Source organism: Microtus ochrogaster, chromosome 7 (genome assembly GCF_000317375.1).
Source record: "Microtus ochrogaster isolate Prairie Vole_2 chromosome 7, MicOch1.0, whole genome shotgun sequence".
Taxonomy (NCBI): Eukaryota; Metazoa; Chordata; class Mammalia; order Rodentia; family Cricetidae; genus Microtus; species Microtus ochrogaster.
Genome location: NC_022014.1, coordinates 65,588,173 through 65,612,634, shown reverse-complemented (window position 1 = coordinate 65,612,634; position 24,462 = coordinate 65,588,173). Strand labels below are relative to the sequence as shown.

Below are 24,462 nucleotides of genomic sequence, written 5' to 3'. Positions count from 1 at the left end.
AAGAGTCAGACCCTCGCTAAGGGTCTGTCTCCTTTCTAACATCTGTCCCTGGCTTTGCAGAGTCACAGCCCTGCTCCGATGAAGAAGGCTGCTCAGAAGTCTTCCTCCCCACTGACAGTGACTACGACTCCAGTGATGCCCTGAGCCCACGAGACCTGGACCTGGTTTACTTGTCATCGCATGACATCGCCCAGCAGGCCCTCAGTGGCCTCAGTGGCAGCGCCCCAGATGTCCTACAGGTGCACGACATGAAGGCTTCCATGGGGCCTGGCCAGGACCCTCAGGGCCCAGTGCAGGGCCCAGACACCGACCACTCGTGTGCAGAGTTTCTCCACAGCCTGACCCTCACGGGCTTAGCACCCAAGAACCACGCCAAGATGGTGCCGGGTACTCGGCCGCCACTGGGCTTCCTGGGAAAGCGCAAGCCAGGCAAGCACCAGCACTACGGTGGCTTTAGCCGTCACCACCGCTGGCTGCGCATGCACAGCGAGACGCAGTCGCTGTCACTCTCAGAAGGCGTTTACACGCAGCACCAGTCTCGGGCCTGTGGCCTGGCTCAAGATCCTGGGGAAGCAGAGGGTCCTGGACCTGTGGTGGATGGGCCCCGGGGCCTGCCTCTGACCCATGCAGCCAGCCTCCCTGAGGAGCGCAGGAGCTGCCTCCAGAACCACCCGAGGCGTTCAGTGCACAGAGTCTATGTGGAATCCTACCCAGACACACTCGTGGGCCAGGACACAAAACTGTGGACGGGTTTGAGGTCTACCGCCGCAGGCCGTACCAGCCTGCAGAGCTCCACTAGTTCAGAGATGAGTCCGGACCCCTCGTCCCCGGTTTCAGAAATACTAAGTAGTATGCTTTAGGATGGCCCATGTCAGCTATCTTTTGTCCCTCTCACCCCCACTATTCCTTGCATTTCCATCACCATATCCTGCCCCATTGTGTTCCCCCATCTAATTTCAAAAAATTTAAAAGAAGTTCAAAGGTGACATGTACAAGGCTCTTTATTTTTTTTCCAAAGTGGGGGGGACAGGATAGAGGAGTGGGGAGGCTAGAGTTGCCACTGCCATTTCCTCCTCACCCTAGAAAATGTATGATATCTGAGACCCCCCGATGCAAATATACAACTCTTTCAGTGGCACCTGTGGCTAAGAAGCTAGGCCAGCCCAAGGAGAACACTTAATTCTGCACCTGTCTCTGTAATCTCAACCCTGGGCTTAGAGTTCTTTTGTGAGTTTGTGGCTGACAAAGAAGTTCAGTCAGTGGAAATAAGAAAGGCATAGTTCTTCCCACCAATCCAAACTTTCGGAAGAATTTGGTGGAAAGAAGCCCATGCCGTATCTCGAGAGGAAGGGGTTGAGTAGACTTGGGCAGGGTGTTTCCTCAGCTAAACAAGGACATTCCAAAGGGCAGGGTTCTCGGGGCTGCCCAAGTCCAATTAATCCATGAGCACTCACCTGGCTAAGCGAACCTTGGACGGGCCTCTTCCTTACTTGGTGGTATGTGGAGAACCCCAGAAACCAAAGCGGAGGACGCTTTTTTTCTAGCCCTGTCTTGCGAGACAAAATTAGGCAGGAAGAAGCCCTTCCAGCACACTCAGATCCCATCCCGTCTTGACAATGAACAGTAGATTATTCCAGAGTGCAAGGAGATGGCTCAGTTAAGTGACGGTCTGGATTACAGCAACAAAAAGGGGAAAAGAAAAAAGAACTAAAATCCTTTCTTTACAATAAACCAAATGGGTCCATGGCGGCTGTACCGTTTAGAATGGCGGTAGATATGTACCATGTTTTAAACTAATCAAATAGTTACTGAACAAGAATGTGTCCCCCAGATATGGTCAGGTAGTAATAGGGTTCCTCTAAGCACCAGAGGCACATCCTTCACCCTCTCATCACTGGTCAAGACTGTTCAGGGCTGGGGTGGTTTACCTTCTATTTTCATCATGCTCCTCAGAACATGAGGTCCTCCCCCACCCCAGGTCATCTGGCCCATGGCCACATAGGAAATCTTGCTTTAGTAGCCTTGGCCAGGTGTTTGTGCCAAGCATGTACACACTAACAGCTGGAAAAGCTTCTGTAGTCATACTGTCTCCTACCTGAAATTCTCCTAGGTGAGAAACTCAAACAGAAACCACACACTACTTACTCAAGAAAGGCACAGTTCTCTTAGAGCCAAGACCCGTTCAGTTCACTGATATTCTAAACAGTCCTTTTCTGCATAACAGGCTTTTTGGTTAACTACTGTTCTTTGTTGTCCTGTTCCTGTCCTCAGCCCTAACTCCTCCTGAAAGTTTATACAAACCCCATGTTCACCGTGTTCTTCTGATTCCCTCTGCATAAAAAAAAAATGATTTAAATATAACTAATTACCCCATCTAAAAGGCAGAGCTTTGGCCAGGGCCTGTGGCCATTAGAAAACTATAGCCATGATCCCAGTCTTTTATTTTTTTTAACAGATTTTATGCTCAGTGAACCCTCAAAGAATCTTGATTAAATGTCTGCCAAGTACAGTGGTGCCTGCCTTTAATTCCAACATTTGAAAGGCAGAAGCAGATGGATCTCAGTGAGTTCAAGGCCAGCCTAGTCTGCAAGTCTTAGGACAGCCAGGACTGTTACACAGAGAAACCTTGTCTCAGAAAACCAAAGTAAATAAATAAGAAAGTAAGTAAATAAGTAAATAAATAAAATGTCTAGACTTTCTCTGGCCATATCTCAGTAGCTTATGTATATAGAAGGAGTGAGGGTGTGTATCCTAAGTCCTTGGCCTGACGAGGAGGCCAATTAAGGATAGAGGGGTTTAATGACTTCCTGAAGGTTGCAAGAACTGACTTCATGTCATAAAACTCAAAAGTACTTCTTTTATAAAGATACCCCTAGAAACTGCTACAAACTTTGTCAACTAGTGATTGTCTATTTTGCTTTCTTTATTTTCATAAAAGCATCTACTTCTTATTCCAAATCCAACCCAACAAGTTTCCAATATCACAAAGCTCTTTATTGCTGGAGAACACAAATCTTATCAATAAATATATAAAGCAACTAATTAAAAACCAGGTTTAGGAGAGATGCCCATTTAAAAATTTTAGCCCCTTGTGAATAATAGGAATGACAGTGTGCCTACATTAGATTTTTGCTTTTAATTAGAAGATAAACTGGACACCCTCGATGCATTTGGAAGATGAATTGCTAGAACTGCCAAGGATAGAGACGTCAAGGGACGCTGATCCTGACTACCTAAGGGGTAGTTTGCCACTGAATTAGATGGAGGGTCTTCAACAAGAAGTCAGATCAGAGGCTCTCCCACTCCGCTAATCTTCCGCTCAGCAGGTTCTGGCTTACTAAACCCAACTGTATTAAATCAAAACCTACTAGTTTATATGACATTACTTGGTTATATTTTCATTTTCCACGAGAAAAAGAGGCATGTCCTTGGGATGCGTAGTGTGCAGTAGACTTCAATGGACGTGCTTAACTCAGCTGCAAATGTATTTTGCTAACAACATTCTCACATTAAATAGTTAGGTGATAACCTCAATAATCACCTACTTATTCAAAGAACCAGGTTCATCCCGACCCCACTTGGAAGACCTTGTGGATCCAGTTGAAGTTAATGCATTGTGGGAAAAATGACTTTGCTCTATAATTCAGTTTTGTATTCATTCATTTTCATGACGCATACATCAGGAACTTAGACTATCTATGATATTTTGTTTTATTTAATTGTGTCTGTTTTATTTTGGATATGATAAATGTGCCCTTTATTCTCTTTGAATACAATTTAAGAGGCTCTTGAGGAAACTTCCCTACCCCAGGTCTCTTTTCCAGTTTTACCAACCTGCTTTACTCAGACCTGAATGTCCATCTCCTATCCTTTGTGACGATCCTTAAAAATCAAAACATGTGGCCCTCCCATGCCTTTTTATGTTCAAAGCTGGACAGAGAACCAAAGAATCAGCAGCAAAACAAATTCCCAGGCCACAGAGAGCTCACAATCTAAGACTCTAGCCACACACAAACCATACATCATCTCTTGAATCTATTGAAGAGGGAGCAGCCTATCGTAGACAGACAGACAGACAGACAGCACGTGCCTGGCTAGAGGTCTCTAGCTGCACTCCTGCCGTCTATTTGTGAGAGAATACACCCTAGAAAATGAAAATGTCAATGCAACCACTCACAAAGCAAGGCTATCACGTCCTCTAGCTGGTGAGGTTACCTGGGGCACAGTAATTAAAACCATTAACTCCAGGGAAGGGGTATTTTGAGAAGTGGGTACTTAAAGATGAGCTCCATTGGGCTTTCAGAGCATTCACTAACACTCAAAGCAATAATTATACTGAAGAAAATGGTTCCATTTGGTTCAAAACCTGAAGCCAGCTACAAATAATATCCTGCCAGCCCCCTTTTCCTGAAGGATCCCAAAGCACTTTATGAACAGCAGTGACTGAAGCCTTGTTGTATTCCCCTAAAGAGACCTTGTCTGGGAGCCACCTGGCAAACACCTACCCCATCCTTGCCAGGAGATCATGCCAGACAAGTGGGAAAGGAGACTGACCTCTCTCTCATTCATTGTTATCCTGACATCCAAGCGTGTACCCTGAAGAAGGTTGAGCTCCTCCTCCCCCGGAAGACAACTTTAGGACAAGAAAATGTAGCCGAAAACCCAGCTCATTGGCACCTTCTTGCTCCTCACTCTCTCTCAACCCACGATGCACTTGTCTCTGAGAACTGTCACTCCGGGCTGCCAAGGGGTCGGCAGTACACTTCAGAACCATGATTATGACACTAGCGCTCGGAAGTCACTAATTTCAGAGTGTGTCCCCAGTAGGGAGAGGGCGCTGTTACCTACAGTTTCTTAGTTTGGTGGGTAAGAGCTACCCACAACAGTGAACATCTTTGCATATCTGATCATTAAACTATAAAATACCAATTAGAGTGGATCGTTACGGATTAACGAGAGCACTCTTAGCAAACGTATCATTTCATAAAGTCTACATAGTTTTCCAGATGGTTCAATGAAGCAAATCGAAGCTTCCTCGTCTGCCTTTAAGGAAACATTTAAAGAAACTGTTTGGGAAGCAATGGTATCTCTTCAAAAGTAGTTTGACAGATATGGGAAAAACTGTCTCTTTTTGCTGGTCACTTCTCAAAAGTTGTCCAAACACATGGCTCATGACTGTTATGCTAAACTTCCACGCAGCCTTACAAACAACAAGGGTAGTGTATAAGGCGATGTTGTATAGCTTGGAAACTCATGCTAAGATCTTTATTCAGTTTTTCTGAGGTGTTGGACTTTGCCATTAGCAAAAAGTATTTTTAGAGAAAAATCCATTGACTGTTTATGAAGCACTGATTTTTGCCATATTTCAGGTCTCTGGTTTTTCCACCGCATCTGCACACAGTAGTTATATTTGTGTTTCAACTGTATCTTCTGCTCTTCTTGGTGATGAATTTGTCAAATTGTCCATCTGGATAAGTGGATTTACCTAACAATTAGGAAAGCAGATTTAAAAAAAAAAGTTCTATTTTGATAAAGGAAGTAGAAGGCTTGTTGCTCTTGTTGCTGTTGTTTTAAATATTGCCCTGAGGTCTTTCTTCCCCAATTGTAAACACTTTTACCTTTCAACAAAAGCCAATATTTAACTTAGCGGCAAGTGTTATGAAGCTGTTAGTTACTGCTCTTTGCCTCTCTTCCTTCAATCCATAGGAAAGTCTGATGAAATCCTCATAGTTGGCATTAACTAACAACTAACTTACAAAGCCAAGTCTGGCAACTTATTGTCATCTGAGTTTCTGTGTTGCTTCTTGCCTTGTTGCAAATCAGATGTATGGGGATAGTCCATGCATATAATCATAATTGTATGATGTTTGTGATGGAAAAAGAATTAAAGTGTGTGTTTGTGTATGTATGCATATGTTATTACAATATGTGAGCTATTTCATAGAAATAGTAATTGACATTCTACTAGGCAGGGTTTGATTGCTTTCTGCCTGCTATGTACATACTAATCTGACTGAAGATTGGTTGTTATTTGTTCAGAACGTTGTCTCCTGTTCCTCTGTTTGGAGCGAAGTGAATGTTAAAATTTAGGTTTCAGTACATTATCTGCACAACTTACCGTGCTTTATACCTCTGTAAATATGCAAATGAATCCTGTGTGATGTGTTCAGTGTGACCTCCAATCTTGAAACAATAACATTTTGTAGTATGTACATTTGTAAACCTTTCAAATGGATATTGTTAATAGCCAGTACACTCAGTCAAACTCAGCACTGGCAAAATGCATGCCTCTCCAGAAAGAGGTCAGGAATTAACAAGAATTAAGATAATATTTTAATGGCAAGTATTTTTGATAGTTTCCTACCTGCTTCTCTGTATTTTCAAGAAAAAAAGTCAACATAAGAAATCTTAGCTATCCAAGGGAATGACTTTGTTTCATAAGCATTAAATATACTTGATGACATATCACAATATTGTTGGAGATCTTTGTCAAGCATAAAGAACGCAAACGTATTTTTGACTCTTCACATGATTTTTTTTTTCATGTTCTAAGGGCAGTTTGTGAACACTTTGTCGTCAATGTGGAGAAATGTCCACCCAATGATAAACTAATAGAATTCTCAGTAACTGGCTTACCTAATGCTTTTTCCATGTCTCATTGAAGACCAAACATTTAAAATAAAATAAAAATGCCTTCAACCTGACGTGTTAAAATCTCTAACTAAAAATTTGAAGCTATTATTTGGGACATTGTGCTGACAAATGTCAGCAAAGTCTACCCAATTGGCTCTAGATTAATTGGTGGTATCAGGACATTTCTCTTGCCTAATTTGTTATTGCCAAGTATTGAAAATACAGCATCAGATTATCAATGGTAAATACTCCCATGAGGACGCAACTTAGCTATTGGAACTCATAGCTTCCTCTTCTGTATGCATGTTTAAACACCCCCAGTGCATTCTGCATGACTGCTCTATCTCTGATACTCCATGCGTTCCTTCTGTTTCCATCCGTGTAAGGCTCCTCCTCCCCACATGCCTCCTGGCAGAGTTGAGACACTTTTACCATATCTAAAAGCCTACAGAGATTACTTTAATCCCAGGAACCTGCACAAAGATTCTCCTGAAACTCCAAGAGAAGAAAAACTTACTGCTTTGGATCATATTTGTTTTAGGCTGCTTTACAGTAAGTAATCTTTTCAACACAAATGTGCATGTGTGCATGCATGCACATACACACATACACACAACTTTTATTGGCATGTTTGTGGTCGGCTTCCCTAACAGCCTCAGAAGGCTGGTTTTGTTGTTCTGGCCAAATACGCTGTTTTCTCTGTGTAAATTGTCATCTTTCTAAGTAAACCACTACTTTCTTTTCTTAATTCTGTCTTTAAATAAAAGTTCGCTTTCTTTTTCAATCCAAACAGATGACACTGCTCTTTAATGTGCCCTTTCTTCTGTGCCCCTCTGGAGGAGATACTGTGGGGAGGGATAGGCTAGAATAAAGGGTAAGGGAATGCCTTCCAAATTTTACTGGCTAAGTAAGGAACATGTTTCCATTGACTCTTTAGCCCTCTTGATAACATTGTGCCTATTTAGTATTTGCACCTGTCAACAAGAAATAATTCACTTTTCTCCATAACTTAAATAAAAAAAACAACCTAAGAATTAGGCAAGTTAAAATGTTTGCTTTTCTCTGCTTAGGGGGACTGTCAAGACAAAGAAGAAAACAACCTAAGTTATCTTGCTCACTGTGGTCGTATGAAAAAAATGACCCCCAAAGGAGTTACACTATTGGGAGGTATGGCTTTGTTGGAGTAGGTATTGACTTGTTGGAGGAAAGGTGTTACTGTGGAGGCAGGCTTTGAGGTTTCACATATGTTCAAGATAATACCCAGAGTCTCAGTTTACTTCCCCGCTGTCTGCAAGATGTAGACCTCTCAGCTACCTCTTGAGCACCATGTCTGCCTGTATGCCATCATGTCCCACCATGATGATAATGGACTGAGCCTCTGAACTATAAGCGGGCCACCACAATTAAATGTTTTCCTTTACAAAAATTGTGGTCATGGTGTCTCTTCACAGCAATAGAAACCCTAAATAGGACAGATGTTGGGATCAGAGACTGGAGTGTTGCTGTGATAGGCCTATCATGTTTTTTGTTTTAAAGAATATGAAACACCTTGGCACTGTAGATTAGAAAAGCAATTGAATGCTTTAAGCACTGTTTAATGGGCCATACCAGTAGGAGCATGGAAGACAATGATGCTGAGGGTGATTTGAACTGTGGGGGACTGGCTCAAGGGGTTTTACAGGAGAATATTAATATGTGGCCTAGCGATCATTCTTGGAATATTTTGGTGAAGAATGTGACTGCCCTTTGCCCTTGTCAGAAGAGTCTGCCTGAGGCTAACGTGAAGAGTTTGAGATTAATTCCATTGGCAGAGGAAATCTCAACACAGCCTAGCATAGACCCTGTTGTGTGGTTGGTTATTAGTGGTAACTTGAATGAAGATTTATAATGAAAAGGAGCAAGCTCAGCAGGATAAATAAGAAAATGTAAAATTTGAGATGAAAAGGAAGACCAGGAAGTGTAATGGAGCTAAATCCTGTGTCACTGTGGGAATGGGCCTTGAGGTCTCCTATGTTCAAGCTATACCCAGTGAGAGAGACCACTTCCTGTTGCCTGCGAGTCAAGATATAAGAACTTTCTTCTACTTTCCAGCATCATGTCTGCCTTCACACCACCATGCGGCCATGATGATAATGGACTAATCCTCTGAAACTGTTAGCCAACACAATTAAATGTTTTTCCTTTGTAAGAGTTGCTATGGTTATGGTATCTCTTCACAGCAATAGAAACCCTAAGACACCCACATTTACATGATGTCAAGGAAGTTAGAACTTTGCAATAATTTTTTTTTAATTTCAAAACTACATTGTGCATGACTCTTCATGTAAGGCATCCTCACCTTAAAGTGGCTTGTCTTGTTAGCCATTGCATTCAGTCATTTTTCCAGAGACAATACTGGTATTAGGCAACAGCCAGAGGGATGGAGGTACCAAGCGGATGCTGCACTAGGTAGAGCCTCTTAGTCAAAAGTGAATGCCTGTTTGGCCAGTCATCACTCCCTCCCTAACCACACATCACAGCTCTTGCCATGAACACCTACTAAATGGGAGACAGACTGATAACCACAAGAAGTCAGAAGAGAGCGCTTTAAAACCAGGTTAACTTCTCTGTAGAAAATGGATTTGGGGCCTTGCCAAATGCAGCCAGACTTGAGCTCACAAAAATGGCCCTGATGAAGTTCAGTTCTTCTTCTCGGGGCACCTTGAAATTATTTCTTTAGCATTACTTTAAAAACCCCCACAATGCATCCTACACATATCCAGAGCAATGGGGTTGGGGTGGGCCTCCTGGGCAGAAGCAGAACTGTGCCTTGTGACAGAACGTGTAGGCTCTTGCTCCTCAGAAAGTGTTCAAGCGTCACCATGATTTGAGACGGCATATCACCTACCCCAGCTAACGTTCTGAGAAGACCTGAAAGCCTTTTCCTTACTCAGCTCTTGAGAACAACAATCTCTGATGCATTCAGAAAATACTCTGAAGTGACATCCTGTTTGAACTAGTCATCCACCTCTGGGAGGTCACCAAGACAAGACAAATGTGTGAGTGAGTGAGTGAGTGAGTGAGTGAGTGAGTGAGTGAGTGTGTGTGTGTGTGTGTGTGTGTGTGTGTGTGTGTGTGTGGTGTGTACTTCTGGAAACCAGAAGATAATCTCAGGAGTCATTTCTCTGACACCTTCTTTTAATTTTCAAAGTCAAGGTCTCCCATTAGCCGGGAACTTTGCCAAGTAGGCTAAGCTAGCTACCCAACAAGCTCCGAAGATCTACCTGCCTCTACCTCCAACCTCACCATCACTGGGATCGCAAGTACATGCCACCATGCCCGGCTTTTTTATCCAGTTTCTTAGAATCCACATTCAGGGCCCCGTACTGGAAAGACAAGTTATTTACCAACTGAGCCACTTTGCCAGCCCCAAGACAAGAACATTTGTCTCCATTTCATAAGTAAAAAGAGTAGGGCACAGACAGTGAACCCCATACCCTCCGGCTTTCCAGTGTACCAATTATGTGCCAATGAATTGGATCCTTTGAAAAGCAAAATAAAAGGGCCATTGGCAGCTCCCTCCAGAACCGACACTCCACACGGACAGATACAGGCAACATCTATGCACGGGCATACGTACACACGCACCATGATCAGAGATACGAGAACTGGAACAACACAGCATGTAGACACCCTCTTCTCTACAACCCCCAGGGAGCTCAGGAACCAGGCTATCTGTGACCACAGGAGACACCCCACTCTTCTCTGGACCCACAGTTGAAAATGCTTATAAGATACGCAAACTCTTTCTCAGCTCTGAAATTCCACGAATGTAAAAATCTTACGTTGAGTAACCACCAAGGATGTGCAAAGGTTCTCAGGCTATTTCTATTTTGATTTCACTCTTTGTGCTCCTGCTCTGGGTAGGGAAGCACATGTTTTAGAAGGTGAGGGAGTGACACCAGGTCTATCATAGATGGGGAAAAAAAGAACCCGTGGGAAGCCCAGGCTGGGCATCCTGAGAGCCTCCTCCATTTCCATAAAATGTCCTTTGTTGTGGAAGGTCTTAAGTCAGCGTTCTGCCGCTGGCCCCAGTCTCGCTCAGAAGACAATTCCATTCCACCTGTTTCAATTTCCCGGGCCTTGGCTCTCCAGCCACTGTGCAATGGTAGTAGGAGTGGCCTGGAATATGGCTTGGACCTTCCCTGACATCTAACTTGGCACCAGCACTCCCCACCAGCTGTTCCCTTAGATCTTGCCTGATCATTGCTATAAGATCCCTTCCATGGAGTGTCCCAGCAAGGGTCAAAGCATTGCCCAACTCCAGGGGGCACTATTATTAAGTGTGGAACGTGTTCCCATTAGCCACTTCCCAGAAGCCAGTCATGAAGTAAGCAGGCCCCTTTGCCAGACAACAAGGCTGGAGTAGGCATCTCCTCTGAGGTGGAAGGGAAGACTAGACACAGTCAAGGGACACAGCACAGGGTCCTCTCTGTGGGACATTTATCATCTCACACTAGGACTGCTTTGCGATACAATGTTGGCCATACATCTTATGAGTTTGGACCAGCTTGAGTACCAACTTCAATCTTTCTTGAACTCTTCCGACTTGGCTGAAGCCCAATGCCAGGCATTGTTCTCTCTCTGACCCCAACAGAGGCTGTGAAGTCAGAACGGCATCATTTTCTGACAAACATTTAGCCCATTTCCTCGGCTCCCTGGAGGCCTGATATTGAAATGTTTCCTTCCCCGTGGTTATATTTTCCTTGGTTGAAAAAGTTTTGTTTTGGAAGTTGCTACCCTGTTGAGGTAGTGAGTCAGTATGGGAGGTCGGTACAGAGGGGAAAATGCACATTACTGGCAGAGGCCAGAAGGATGGGGGTGAGAGGAGGTGGGAGATGCTGGGTGGGAGAGAAAGGACCACACCCTCTGCACCCTTCCACCCTTTCAGGAAGAACATAGCCCTTCCAAACCAGCTAAGGGCTTCTTCACCAAGGCTAAAAGCCAGGTCTAGCTGCCTCCTGAGAGCCTGCTCATGGAAGCGGATAGGATAGGTAGGGTGGGAAAGAAGCCAACAACCTATGGGGCACCTACTGAGTGCCACTCAGTCTTCTGCTTTCTACTTTTGGGGACAGTGGGTAGCATCACCCATGCTTTATAAATGGGAAACTGAGGCTTGCGCAGGGAAATCACCTACCTGATGTCACACAAGGAAGGAGAGAGCAAGAGAAATTCAAGCTCCATGCAGAAATCTAGGGCCCACTCTTTTGTAAGGTCTCTCTATGGGATCCACTCATCCCCAGAGAAACAGACTCAGTAGGGCATGGCTTTGGAAGGATGTGAAGGGCTTCTGGTAGAGGCACACCTATGTGAGCAGGGGCAGGGGATGCATTGGCAGAGGGGAAGAGGTTTATGGATGTGGGCACTCTTTTCCCTGTCTCACTCTCCCTGGCATTTTTACCATCCCATACATTTTCTTCACGAGAAGGAAAAACATGCCAGAAAGATACAAGCGCACATAGAGAATCCCCTGCTCACACAAGCAACACACACACACACACACACACACACACATCCACACAAGCATAGAGGCACACACATCTGGAGGTAAATCTCAGGATTCAAGGGTTGGCCCCTTGCCAGCCTGGAGCCCCAAGTAGCCCACTGAGGAGCTCTGGTCTGCAACACTTTGGGAGGTCAAATCCATGAAAGAGCCCTGCTAGTTTTAAAAGAGAGAGAGAGAGAGAGAGAGAGAGAGAGAGAGAGGGAAAGGGAGAAAGAAAGAACACCAGCACCTCTCATGATGGGAGGTCAGAAGGAATGAAACCAGGAGAGGGGCAGGGGGTGGGGGAAGAGTATGGGGGTGGGGAGCATGGTGCTGGCAGCTGAATTCCTACCCTGGCCCAGCTCCAAAAGATTAAAATAGAGCTCTTAGAGTGTCCCCTCCACAGACCAGCCTGCCAGGGGCCAGACAATACATGGGTTTGTGCTCCAGCACAGGCCTCTCGAGATGTGATGTTTTTACCCCGGACAGGACAGCGAAAGGCACAGAGGCACGGCTAAGCCATTCCAGCGCTCCTTTGGCCCGCAGTCTTAGTACAGGCCACAGCTCAGGGAGAGCTGCCGGCTGCTAGGGTACATACAGATTGGCTCTTTTCTCTTCTTACCCCAGGGCAGACTCCTGGGCTCACACTTCTTCATTTTATACACACACACACACACACACACACACACACACACACACACACCAAAAGCCCAACCACAAGTCTTAGCAGATTCATTATACTTTAATTGGAGGGGGCGGGCTCAGCTGTTAAACAGACAGCCCTAGTGCAGACAAGGCTTTCACAGGGCATCCCCAAGAGCATCAAAATGCTCCAAAGAGTACAAACCCTTCATTTTCTCTACAGAAGGCACACAGCTTCTCCCAGAAGGAAGCCCCGCTGGCCCCTTGAGGTTACAGCTGCTTCCTTGGAATTCTTGAGGATTTCAGGCAGCTGGAGCTTGAGTCTGGCATCTCAAACCACTCACTAGGGCAAAAGGATGAAGACAAGAATATGGCAGCTAAGAGCAGAGCCTCTAGAGTGGGCCCAGCATGGGTTCTAATCTTGACACTGCCACTTAACATAGTCTTTTAATAAAGTCACTTTATCTCTCAGGGAATCCTGTCCCCTTATCATTAAAACAGAACCCACTCGTGGTCTTTAAGGTCCGAGGAAAAAAATGCAAGGGATAGACTACCGCTGCCATGTAAATAGCATGTTTTAGCTAAGCAAAAAAAAAAAAATTCCCTCTACTAGATCCCGCATAGTGTGTGCATGTGTGTACGCACATGCATGTGCATGGATACCTGTGTGTATGCCCATGTATGTATAGCCCAAAGCATAGAGCTCATTAGACGATTATAGCCTTCGATGGTATACCATGCTACTTTATAAAATTTTAACATATAATAACATTATTTTAGATTATAAATGAGTGCCTAGGGTGATGGGTGGAAAATGAAGGTAGTTCTTCCTGCCATTCTTCTTTCCCCTTTCTGTTCATTGGGGAAAGCAGTCGCCTATTTTTCATGTGAAAACCCTTTCTCCCGGCTCATAGACCACTCATTTTCCAGAGAACCAAAGTGAAGAAATTGAGAATAGCCCCCAGGAGTTGATAGACGAAAAGCAGTTTTCATGACATAAAATATTTTGATAGTTTTAGCTACTCAGCTATGAAGATCAGGATCTATGATGACCCAAACCACTCACTGCTTAGTCTTAAAGACGTTGAGTTTGTAGTTTTTGAAGCCAGGACCACAAACTAATGAATTACATGTCTTAGCAAAGAAAGAAAACAGGCCTGGAGGAATAACTCGGTGATTAAGAGCAATTATTGTTCCTGTAGCTGGCCCTCTTTTGGTGCTCAGCACCTACATGATGGTTCACAACGGTAACTCCAGTTCTAAGGGATCTGATGCCCTCTTCTGACTGCCACAGGCACCAAACACATGCATCCTTGCAGGTTAAATATTCATGAACTAAAATAAATAAATTTAAAGAAGGAGGGGAATCGTCACGCCAAGGTTCTTCAACACAAGACTGTGACAAACAGCCCCAGTCCATCAAAAAAGACCGATAAATCCATGACCAAGCCAAACAATGCCCACCAAAAACGTGCTCCTAACTGGTAAGGGGATCTGGAGCCTCAAGTGAAGAAATGGAAATGTGTGTGACAGTGGTCTCGGACCTTAACTTCCTTCCATTAGACCTGGCTTGCCCTTCTGCGGTGCCACTAGGATTTGCCTCCCTGGGTGTTTAGAAGACCTCTCCAGTGTGGTAAATACCTCAGCGGCCTCTTTCTGACTTTGCTTTTGTTTTGCCTTGGTTGTTTTAGGAGCGGCACCTTCCTCTGAAGTGTCTTGCTTCCGTTCAACACATTTAAACCCCTTGTGAGGTCTGTGCAGTTTGCAGTGATCTCTTTTCTTATAATTCTCATGCCCCATAAGGCCAGCACCACAACTGCACTGACACCCTTACAAAGTTATCAGCTTTACAAGTTCATCACCAGTCGGGAGAGAAATGGTGATTTCCAGGTCTTCCAACTTTAAATCTTATGTATTCTCTATTGTAGCACACCTCCCTACTAAAATCCATTTAGTTGATTTGCTTTCCAATGACCTTTCCATATGGTTAGTACTTACATTTATTCCAGTTGAGTTAAAGTACATAGACGTGAGCCGGGTAGTGGTGGCGCACACATTTAATCCCAGCACTCAGGAGGTGGTGCTGGACAGATGGTTCAGTGGTTAAGGGCACTGACTGTTCTTCCAGAGGACCAAGGTTTGATTCCATGTGAGCACCCACATGGTGGCTTACAAACATCTGTAACACCTTCTTCTGGCCTCTAAGGGCACCAGGCATGCATGTGGTGCAATTACACAATTCAGGCAAAATTTCATACATATAAGACAAAATATAAATAAATCTCTTCTTTGCAAAACAAAAGAATATAAGACATGCATTTACATATTCAACAACACACATAACCAATCTCAACATGACCCGTATCTGTAAATCTACTCCAAAGCCAGTCCAAACAGCAAGCCAATACATTTTCCTGGGTTTTTCTTCAACCAAGTCAGCACTTTGGGAAAGTAGCTATGATATGAACAAAACAGAACAATGGCTCAGAGGGTTGGAAAGAAGACATAATTTGCCGCAGCAGAAACTACTGTAAAAAAATACAAAAACAGGCACCTAGGCACACCAGATTCTTGCCTTGGGAAACCTGTCACACAGAGGCAACATCCCAAGGAGCTAGGCGTGACCACACTGCATGTCATTACAGCTGCTGATGGTGACAAAGCTAATGCAAACCACCCAAGAATTGGGCAGTTCTATTTCCTCCATGGCACAGTGCTAAACGATGAGCGACATCATTCCGTTTTGTTTTGGCCAACCAGAAGACTCAGAGGTGAAAGTACCTGCTGGACAAGCATGACCACCTGACTCGATCCCTAAACCCACAGACATCGGCCAAAAACCAACTCTAACAGGTGTCCTCTGACCACATCAGATCCATCTACACATATGTATGTGTGTATATGGAGAGATCATACATCTCACACACATACTCATAGGCACACACAATAATAACAAATAAAAACATCTTTTTGAAAAGCCATCTGTTTCTCTTGACCTGGAATGATACCTTGATGTATTGAGGAGACACAAGGAGGATGAAATATATTTTATGGATCCTGTCTACTTTTGCTCAGTTGTTTTAAATCCTATTGCAGCATAGGTGTATTGTATGTCTACACCCAGAAGTAAATTCAGAAAGAAACATGAGCTGTTACATTCATAGTTTAGACTGAGAAGGGGAAGCTAGAATTAGCATTTTCACACAAGGCTGAATTATTTGACTTAAAGGAAACAATATTTCTGTAATTTAAAAACAACCATAAAGTAGCTCGAGATGAAAATAAACTAAAGCCCAGAATTTGGCCATGTCTAATTTGAGCAAGGACATCACAGAGTCTTCCCTTCAGATCTTTAAGTCCATCCAAAGGACCTCTCTTAATTGGCCCCAGATATCAACATTTGTGCAGGCTTGACCCCTGTCTACGTTGATTTTCAGAGTGGTCACCTCTACTGGATCCAAAGACTAAGGTTGTGACCAACTTCCCTGACCCCACTCTTCCCACCACAAAGGGGGGGGGAAGGAATCTGGTTCTTGATAAAAAAAAAAAAAAAGGTCAAGAATAAATTCTTTCCAACTCAGCTGTTCTGCTAGCCCATCATCTTTCTTACTCTTTTCTCTCAAAAATCCAGATGCTGAGCTCTGGGAACAGGTGGCTGTAGGAGGCAATAGAATCTCCTTTTCTAAAGGTCTTAATAAAGGGGAAGATGGGGGCAGAGGAAGATGGAGAAAAAGGGGAGGGAAGGGCAAAAGAGGGAGAGAGGGAAGCAAAAAGAAGGGGAAGGAGGGGACTCAATTAGTAACTTAATGATGTACCTGAAAGCCTTGGAAAAACAAGAGCAAGCAACACCGCAAACAGTAGATAAGAAGAGATAATCAAAATCAGGGCTGAAATTAGTGAAATAGAAACAAGCAAACAAAAATCACTACACAGAGTCAACAAAACGAAGATTTGATTCTTTGAAAAGATTAGCAAGATTGACAAATCTTTACCCAAATTAGTCAAGAGAGAGAGAAGATTCAAAAATTAATGAAACTAAAAACTAAAAAGGAGACATTGCCACAGACACCAAGGAACTTCAGAAAACCATAAGGACATACTCTTAAAATTTATATTCTATTAAACTCAAATATCTAAAAGAAATGTATGAATTTCTAGATGCATACGACCTACCAAAGTTAAATCCGGATGAAGTGAATACACAGATTCATAAATATAATAAAAAAGAAAACTACTAAACAATCTAACAGGATGGAGACTCTTAGTTGGACAAAGTATTTTGGGGGGTGGAGTGAGATCAATTTGGGGCATTTTGGGTAAAATGTTCAAGCTAAGCAGCAATATGAAAAGCTTCTCTTTAAAGCCCCAATGTAGAAGGAAGTCTATTCAAAAGATCTTTAATGAGTTCACTATTTCAATATTAAAGATTAATTGACCACCTACTAGATGCCAGACTCTGTGCTTAGTACGCATTAATAAGCTCTAGCAATTATGCCGAATTCTGTTTTTTCCATTGATCCAGCCTAGAAAACATGTTTTAGTTTCATTATCAGACTATAAACAGAAACCAAAGATATGTGTGTGTGTGCATGTGTATGTGTGTATGTGTATACCAAGTCAGGTACAGAATAACCCAGGGATTTGAAAAATATTGAGCCAGGTGTTTTGTGATAGCTATGTGAAATTTTAGAAAGGCTCCTTCGATGGTTGTTAAATGGATATCTATATTTAGTACCCTGAAGTAAGGCTATGACAGTGGTCACTAGAAAGTAAGTCCATAAATTCTTTGATACTCCTCCCTTCAAAAGATGGAGTTGGGACTGGGGATGTAACTCTATCATAGAACATTTGCCTTGAATGTGTGAGGTACCAGATTTAGTTATCAGCACTGAAAAGGAAAACAAGAGAGTGATGGTTTAATTCTCCTCCCATTGTAAGTTGACTGAGCTTCATATCCATGTATTGACTAGAAGATAGCAGATGTGGCTAGGTCTCAAAGAGATTACGGATTCTGCCTTGCTCACTTGCTTGAATCCCTGGCTCTAGGGAAGATGGTCATCATGTCAAGAAGCTCAAGGAGGTATGGAGATGGCTAAGAGGGTGCTTACTCTAAAACATGAAAACCCAGGTTCAGATCCCCGGCACTCACATGATATTTGGACCCTGACCAGTATATTTATACCAGACTGGGAGGTGGAGGGGCACAGATAAGCAGATTACCAAGCTTGCTAGCCCCTTAGCCTGGACAAGTTTAGTTGATGTGGGAGGTCCTTCTATATATGTGTTGCTTTCATTGATTAATGAATAAAGCTGTTTCGGCCAACGGCTTGGTAGAGTAAGGTCAGGCTGGAGATCTGAGCAAAGATACAGAGAAAAAGAAGGCAGAGTCAAGTCAGTTGCCAGTCAGCCACCGAGGGAAGAAGACATGTAGAAGATGAGGTAATGCCACAGCCATGAGGCAATACATAGACTAACAGAAATGGGTTAATTTAAGATACAAGAACTAGCTAGGAAGATGCTTGAGGCTTTGGCCGGTGTTGTAATTCATATAATGTTTGTGCAATTATTCAGGTCTGGGTGGCCAGGAAATGAAAGTTCAGTCTCGGTCTATGTTTAGTGAAAGGCCCTGTATCAAAAATAAATAAATAAGGTAGAAAGTGATAGGGAAAGATATCACCCTCTGACTTCCATACTCAAAAATGCACATACAAACACACATACACACACTCACAGGAGCTCAAGCAGTTCTATGGAGAAGCCCATTTGGTGAGAAACTGAGGCCTCTGCCAAGAGCCAGCCATGAAGCAATCCCCAAAGCAGATCTCCCAAAAGCTCTTTGAAGTCTCAGTTACTTGCCGCTCTTACCAACATATTTGATGGTACTTTCACGACGTATCTTAGACTAAAACTACCCAGATAAGCTGCCCCTGAGGTCTTCACAAACACACACTATCTTCATGCTGCTAGAGTCATTCATTATGCAACAGTGGACAAACCAAATGGTAACCTTGAGATGGATCTGGTAGAAGGTCAATTAAACAGGAGGAAATGCACATGATCACCTTCATATGAGAGTGAAATGCAACGGTTGTAAGGCTTAAGTACCGACTTTCCCGTGTTCAGCCAAAGACAGACCCACTGGCTTTCAGGGATCCTTATAAGACACCCTTTATTGGCCTAAATGAGCTTAGAATCTGTGTTCTTTGTTATCAACTCATTCTTCATGTTTCAAGAAGCCACCACCGACTTCGGAGTCTTCTCTCCTCTGGGTAGCTGAGTATGGTTACTCTCATGTTTGGGCAAAGCCTGGCATGGTTTTCCTGTGGGTCTTCTTTGGATCCCCGCACCAGAGAGCAGCCACTACTTTGTTTTTGCAATCCTTTTCCTCCCATAATTTAGAAACCCAGCAAATGGAAATTGGATTTAAGGCATTACACCAGGAACCCAGAAATCTCTTCAAAGCCTAACTTGTGGCAGTCAGCATTCCCCCTGCTGCTATTGATAATTTGGACCACATTGACTAGGTTACTTAACATTTGCAAATAGGATTCCATAGCAGCTAAACATCAGATACATGAAATAGTTGTCATCCACCAAGAGTCTGAGCCCACCCTCCACCCACCCTTTAGCCACCAGAATGTCAGCAGCCCAGGCTGAACTTCCCACCCACACACCCACCTCACGACCTTGGTCCTCCTGCAAAGGGCAAAGGGCCTCAAGTTTACCATGCACGTAGCTTCTGAAGTCAGGAGAAGAAGGACTAGATAGGGATGCTGGGATCCCCCAGAACAAATCCATGAGGTGAAATATGTCCAGGACCTAAAGGAGGCAATTAAACCCAACTGACAGAGATCCAGAGGTTTTCCTCTCAAATTGCATAATGTGAGGAAACAAAATTGCATAATGTGTGACTTCTTTGGCAACACACATCTCCGTGTTGAGGACTGAGACAGGGACAATACATTGGTGGGAGACCCGGGCAAGAGGTACAGGTGCACAGAAATGAAAACAATGGACTAAAACACCAAGCTCCTGGCCTGTTGTTTCTGCTGGATTCCTTAGTTAGCGAGTGTGTGCATTTATATGTGTCTTCCCGTGTGTGTGTGTGTGTGTGTGTGTGTGTGTGTGTGTGTACGCACGTGCATGCGCACATGTGCATTAGCTGGGGTTGGGGGCAGGGAATGGAAGGCCTTCCAGGGAGGGAGCAGGAGCAGGCTACACATTTTACATGGCAGTCACAAAGAAAGCCATCAGATGTGTGTGCTCATGCCTACCTTTGGCCAGCTCCGACAATAACGTTTGCGTCTCCGCCCTCCTCATTTCATAAACATTTTATATACATTTTTAAGTTGGAATATTTCTGCTCATTTGGGGAGAGTGCGCCTTTATGGATCTGGCTCTGCCTAATTGGAGCCTGACACGTTTCTTTGGCGGGTGGGAAACAGGAGTGACAGATGCTGAACTGGAGGGTGGGGGAGGGGTGATTAGAGGAAAGGAAGAATTTGGGGGGGGGGAGGAAGCGATAAGAGGATGATTCCCCGTGAAAAAGAAAGTGTCTTTATTGTCCTGTTTTCGTCCTGTTCCACGCCTTTCCGATGTAAAACCTGCTGGACCTGCTTTTTAAAGTTATGAGTAAAGGCTGTGTTGCTTTCCTGCTGGACCTCTAACAATTCAATCTCTCTTTCCCCGTCTACCTGTGGCATGTGGGGCCGGCTTGGCCTGAACAGACGGCTGTTTATGGATGGTAGCATCTGCTGCCGCCTTGGTGAGGTCACTGTGTTATGTTAAATATTTCTGCCTCCTAGTAGAGAAGCCAGAGCTCTCAGTTCTGGAGACCACCGCTGCCCCGCTGCCCAGCACAGACAGCACAGCCCCCAAGGTAGCAGCTGCCCCTCGGAGAGGCCACTTAGGCTCCCCAAGAACCGGCTCACTCCTTCAGAGACCCTGGCCTACAAATGTCAATGGTCCCTCTCTCTCTAGACAGCTTTGTCATGCGGTGCTCCTAAGACCACATCTGGTTTATTCCCATCAGCACCCCAGTCATCCTGTTGTTGCTTTGATCTCCATTCTAAAGATGCATAAACTGAGGCTTAGAGAAACCAAAGAAAATAGAAGGCAGTGAATTGAATCCAAGTTTTTCTGGCTCCATAATTTTAAATGGTTTCAACTATAGCTTCTGAGGGAAAAAAAATAGCCTGGAGGATGGAAAGCATTAGGAATGTTGTGCAGTCTGTGATCTCGTACAACAGTGCCTCAGTTTACTCTACTCTAAAACAAGAATAGTGGAGCTAAGTATGTAACTTGGCCAATAGAGGGCTTGTCTAACATACACAAAGACCTGGATTTGATCCCCACCAACCCCATAAACCAGGTATTGTGGTGTACGCCTGTAATCCCAGCACTCGGATTGTGGCAATGGGAGGAACAAGAATCAAAGGCCATCTTCACCTCCATAGCAAGTTCCTGGGCTGCCTGGAATACAAGAGACCCTAGCTAAGGGGAGAGCGAGGGGAAGCCGGCTTGTGGCTCAGAATCCAGAAGATTCCGGGGTTGTCTTCCAGAAGGGTGGCAGGTATTATCCCTCAACTATATGGTAAGTGTGAGGCTCCCACCAGAAGACTTTACTGAGATGAAGAAACAGCATCAGGAGGCCAGATGGCCACCGCCTTCTCAGAATTGCTATGGGTCAACAGAGACTTCTTTCGGGTTTGAGTGACCAGTTTGTTGACCCAAAGAAAGAAGCAACATTCATGGGCGAACTGCCTTTCCCAGTATGTGCATCCCTCTAGCATTTCTTGGACAAAAACTCCAAATGTCCCACAACTTGCTACCCTCACCCCTCCACCCCTGCCATGGTTCCGGAACAGAAATGCAAGCTGGGAGCTTTAAGTTCTCAGAAGTTCTGGCATGGCGTAAACAACAAAATCCTACAAGGCCCCTGTTTCTCTGAAGCAGTGGACCAACCTAACCCCCCCCCCCACAAAGACATATTTTTCCAATGTTCTTTCAGTGGCTATCCTGGGATGTGGAGGAGCATGTGACCAAAACAAACGGATTTGTTTTTTAATCAGGTCTGAAAGGCACACTAAATATTTCGCTTCCCCAAGGTGTCTCCATCCCTCCAGCCGTGCCGGCTTCTCAGCTGGGTCTCGCAACCCAAGTTCCGGACACCCAGACAAGTAATTCTAACCAGCAGTGCCAGGAAAATATTAACGTTTTAAAAAAATAATACAGCAGAGATTGGTTTATTTTTAAATATGTGTCTATCTTTCTAGAACGTCTTTCATACCAAAGAACACTGGGCAGCTCCTCTCTTGCCTGACCTGAATTAGACATTTCTAAGTCAAATTGAATTGAGGTCTTGCTTCACTCAACCTTAGAAAGTTGCCCCAACCTTTGAGGCAGATTTTCAAACATTCAGTCCCCTGGGGAATACGAACTGGTTCTATTTCGAAGATGGTGGGGGCGTTGCACTGGGATGACGCTGTTGTGGCGAGCAAAGCCTGCAGAGTTGGTGGGCCTGAATGGCTTTCCTCCCTGGACAGCCAGCTCTCCAGATGAGGCAGCCAAGGCCTGCTGCCTCCTGCCCAGGGGTCACAGAAGGAGACTCCAGAGAGCTGTAGGGTTAACCAACCACCCATAAATGTTGACTCCGCCTTAGGCCTTCAAAGACCTGGGGGAAGCAAACAAACCACATAAATCTTTATCTGGGCTCCTACAACTGTGCTGGGAGGTGGCTCCAAAAAGAACCCCGTGGTGACTCGGTACAGCATGGAGGATTAAAAGTGATTTCGGCAGCACCAAGAGACAAGAATGGATGGTTTTTATTTTTCTCCTCCCCCCCCCCCCACCCCGGCCCTTGCTTTCCCTTCACCACCCCAACTCCATAAGAATGAATGTTTGTTTTGGGCCACCCAACAGCTCCATGGTGAGAACCTTTGGTTCTTCAATTGGCTTCATCCTTTCCACTGCAAAGAACTCCCTGACCATCCAAAGAAGCATGAAACAAGAGCTGGCTGTTTGGACCAAGTCATCCTCCCTTTTCAAATGCCAACTCTTGTCTAGGTTGAGGGTGAAGAGGCAAGTGCCAAAGCCAGGAAGCCCGGGAAGGAGGTGGCCCATTGTAGATGCTGTGACCTGTACAGGGTGAGTCATGGGAGATGGCCACCCACCCCGACTGAGAATCCCTCAGTAGTGTACCTTGGCCCCACAGACTTGCTGCACTTCCAAGAAGATAGGCAAGGTCACAGAGCTCCGGCTCCAAAGCCTACTGGAAGTTCCTTCCTTATGCCACCCACCCTCCTGTGTCTCATGTCCTCCAAGGCAGCAGCATTCCAGAGCCACCCAGAACACCCAACCTCGCATGACACAAACACAAAGCACCCTGTATATATTTTAACCACAGTGCTCTCGTCATACTCCTCTGAGGTCTCAAGTGCATTTCACAGATGAGGAAACCAAGACATGGAGAGGTGATGTCACACCGCAGGGATAAAAGCGCGGTCCTCAGAGGGAGGGTGAATGAGATAATGTCTGCAGCATCCTCAGCTCTCACTGACAGGGTTCGCCACCTCTGGAAGCTGTCCCTGACACCTGCCCCTCACCCTGCTGTACACTCAGACGCCTCCTGAGCAACCAAACCCCGCCCAGAAGCTCCCCAAGGGCAAGGATATGCCTTGTCTCAATGGATCCAGGAAGAGAGAAGGTGAGTGTCAAAACAATAAAACAAACCAGGCAAGCGAATGTCTAGTACACAACGTGTTAATAAAAAGGGGGGGGGAGCAAAAGAAAAGGGAGAAAGGCGATAGAAAAATAAACACTAACACCAAAATGACTTGTACTAAAGATGATTAAAACTCCAAAATTTCCTGGAGGAGCCTGTAAGCCAGTAGAAAACTGAGCAGAAGGGAATGGGAGTCATCTTCCTTAAAGTCTCAGCTCTCGCTGCAGTGCACGGGCTTCACAGATGGCTCCAGGATACTCTGGAATCATAGGAGGGGACCAAGAGTCCTGAGGGGCAGCCATTCTGTATAACAGCGGTGAGCATTCTCCAGCCACATGGGCTGCAGAAGCCATAACCAGCCAAGTCCATCTACCCCCCACACACACACATATGCATGCACGTACACTCACTCTATACCTGAAAATTCATTTCTCCACACCAACAAAGCACCCACCCCATACAATTTTTCTTATGAAACTCAGAAGAAAGATATAAATCTTTTTTTGTTCCGTTTTGAGATTGAATCTCACTATGTAGCCCTAGCTGACCTGAAACTTTCTGTGTAGACCAGGCTGGCCTCAAACTCACAGAGTTCCTCTTGCCTCTGCCTCCCAAATGCTGGGATTAAAGGACTATGATACCACATTCTGGAGAATATAAAAGATCTTAAAGATCAGCTCGCTGTTGAGGCAGGGCTGCAAGAAGCAAGCTTGGAGAAGTAAGGTCGATTATCACCAATTTCAGAATGTGTGTCTGAAACCCAGCAGGAAGATGTGTGTCCTTGGAAGAAAGACAATGAGTCTCTGCCATGTGCCTGGCGCTGTTCTAGAAGAGGAACTGAAACAGCCAACGAGATGAAGGAGTGCCTTCCCCTCACGTAGCTGACCTGCTGGCAGCCCTAGAACTTGAAAAACTCAACACTATGAACTTGGTAGTGGCA

At 44.7% G+C, this 24,462-nt stretch overlaps 1 protein-coding gene across 1 annotated transcript in view; it reads left to right on the top strand.

Annotated features, from left to right (window-relative positions):
• Window positions 1–2,572, top strand: part of Ankfn1 (ankyrin repeat and fibronectin type III domain containing 1) — a 155,625-nt gene extending 153,053 nt beyond the window's left edge. The window contains exon 18 of the mRNA XM_026780905.1: window positions 61–2,572. Coding sequence (XP_026636706.1) covers window positions 61–860 — 800 coding nt within the window. The 3' untranslated portion in view covers window positions 861–2,572. The remainder of the gene's footprint in view (window positions 1–60) is intronic.
• The last annotated feature ends 21,890 nt before the right edge of the window (window positions 2,573–24,462 follow it).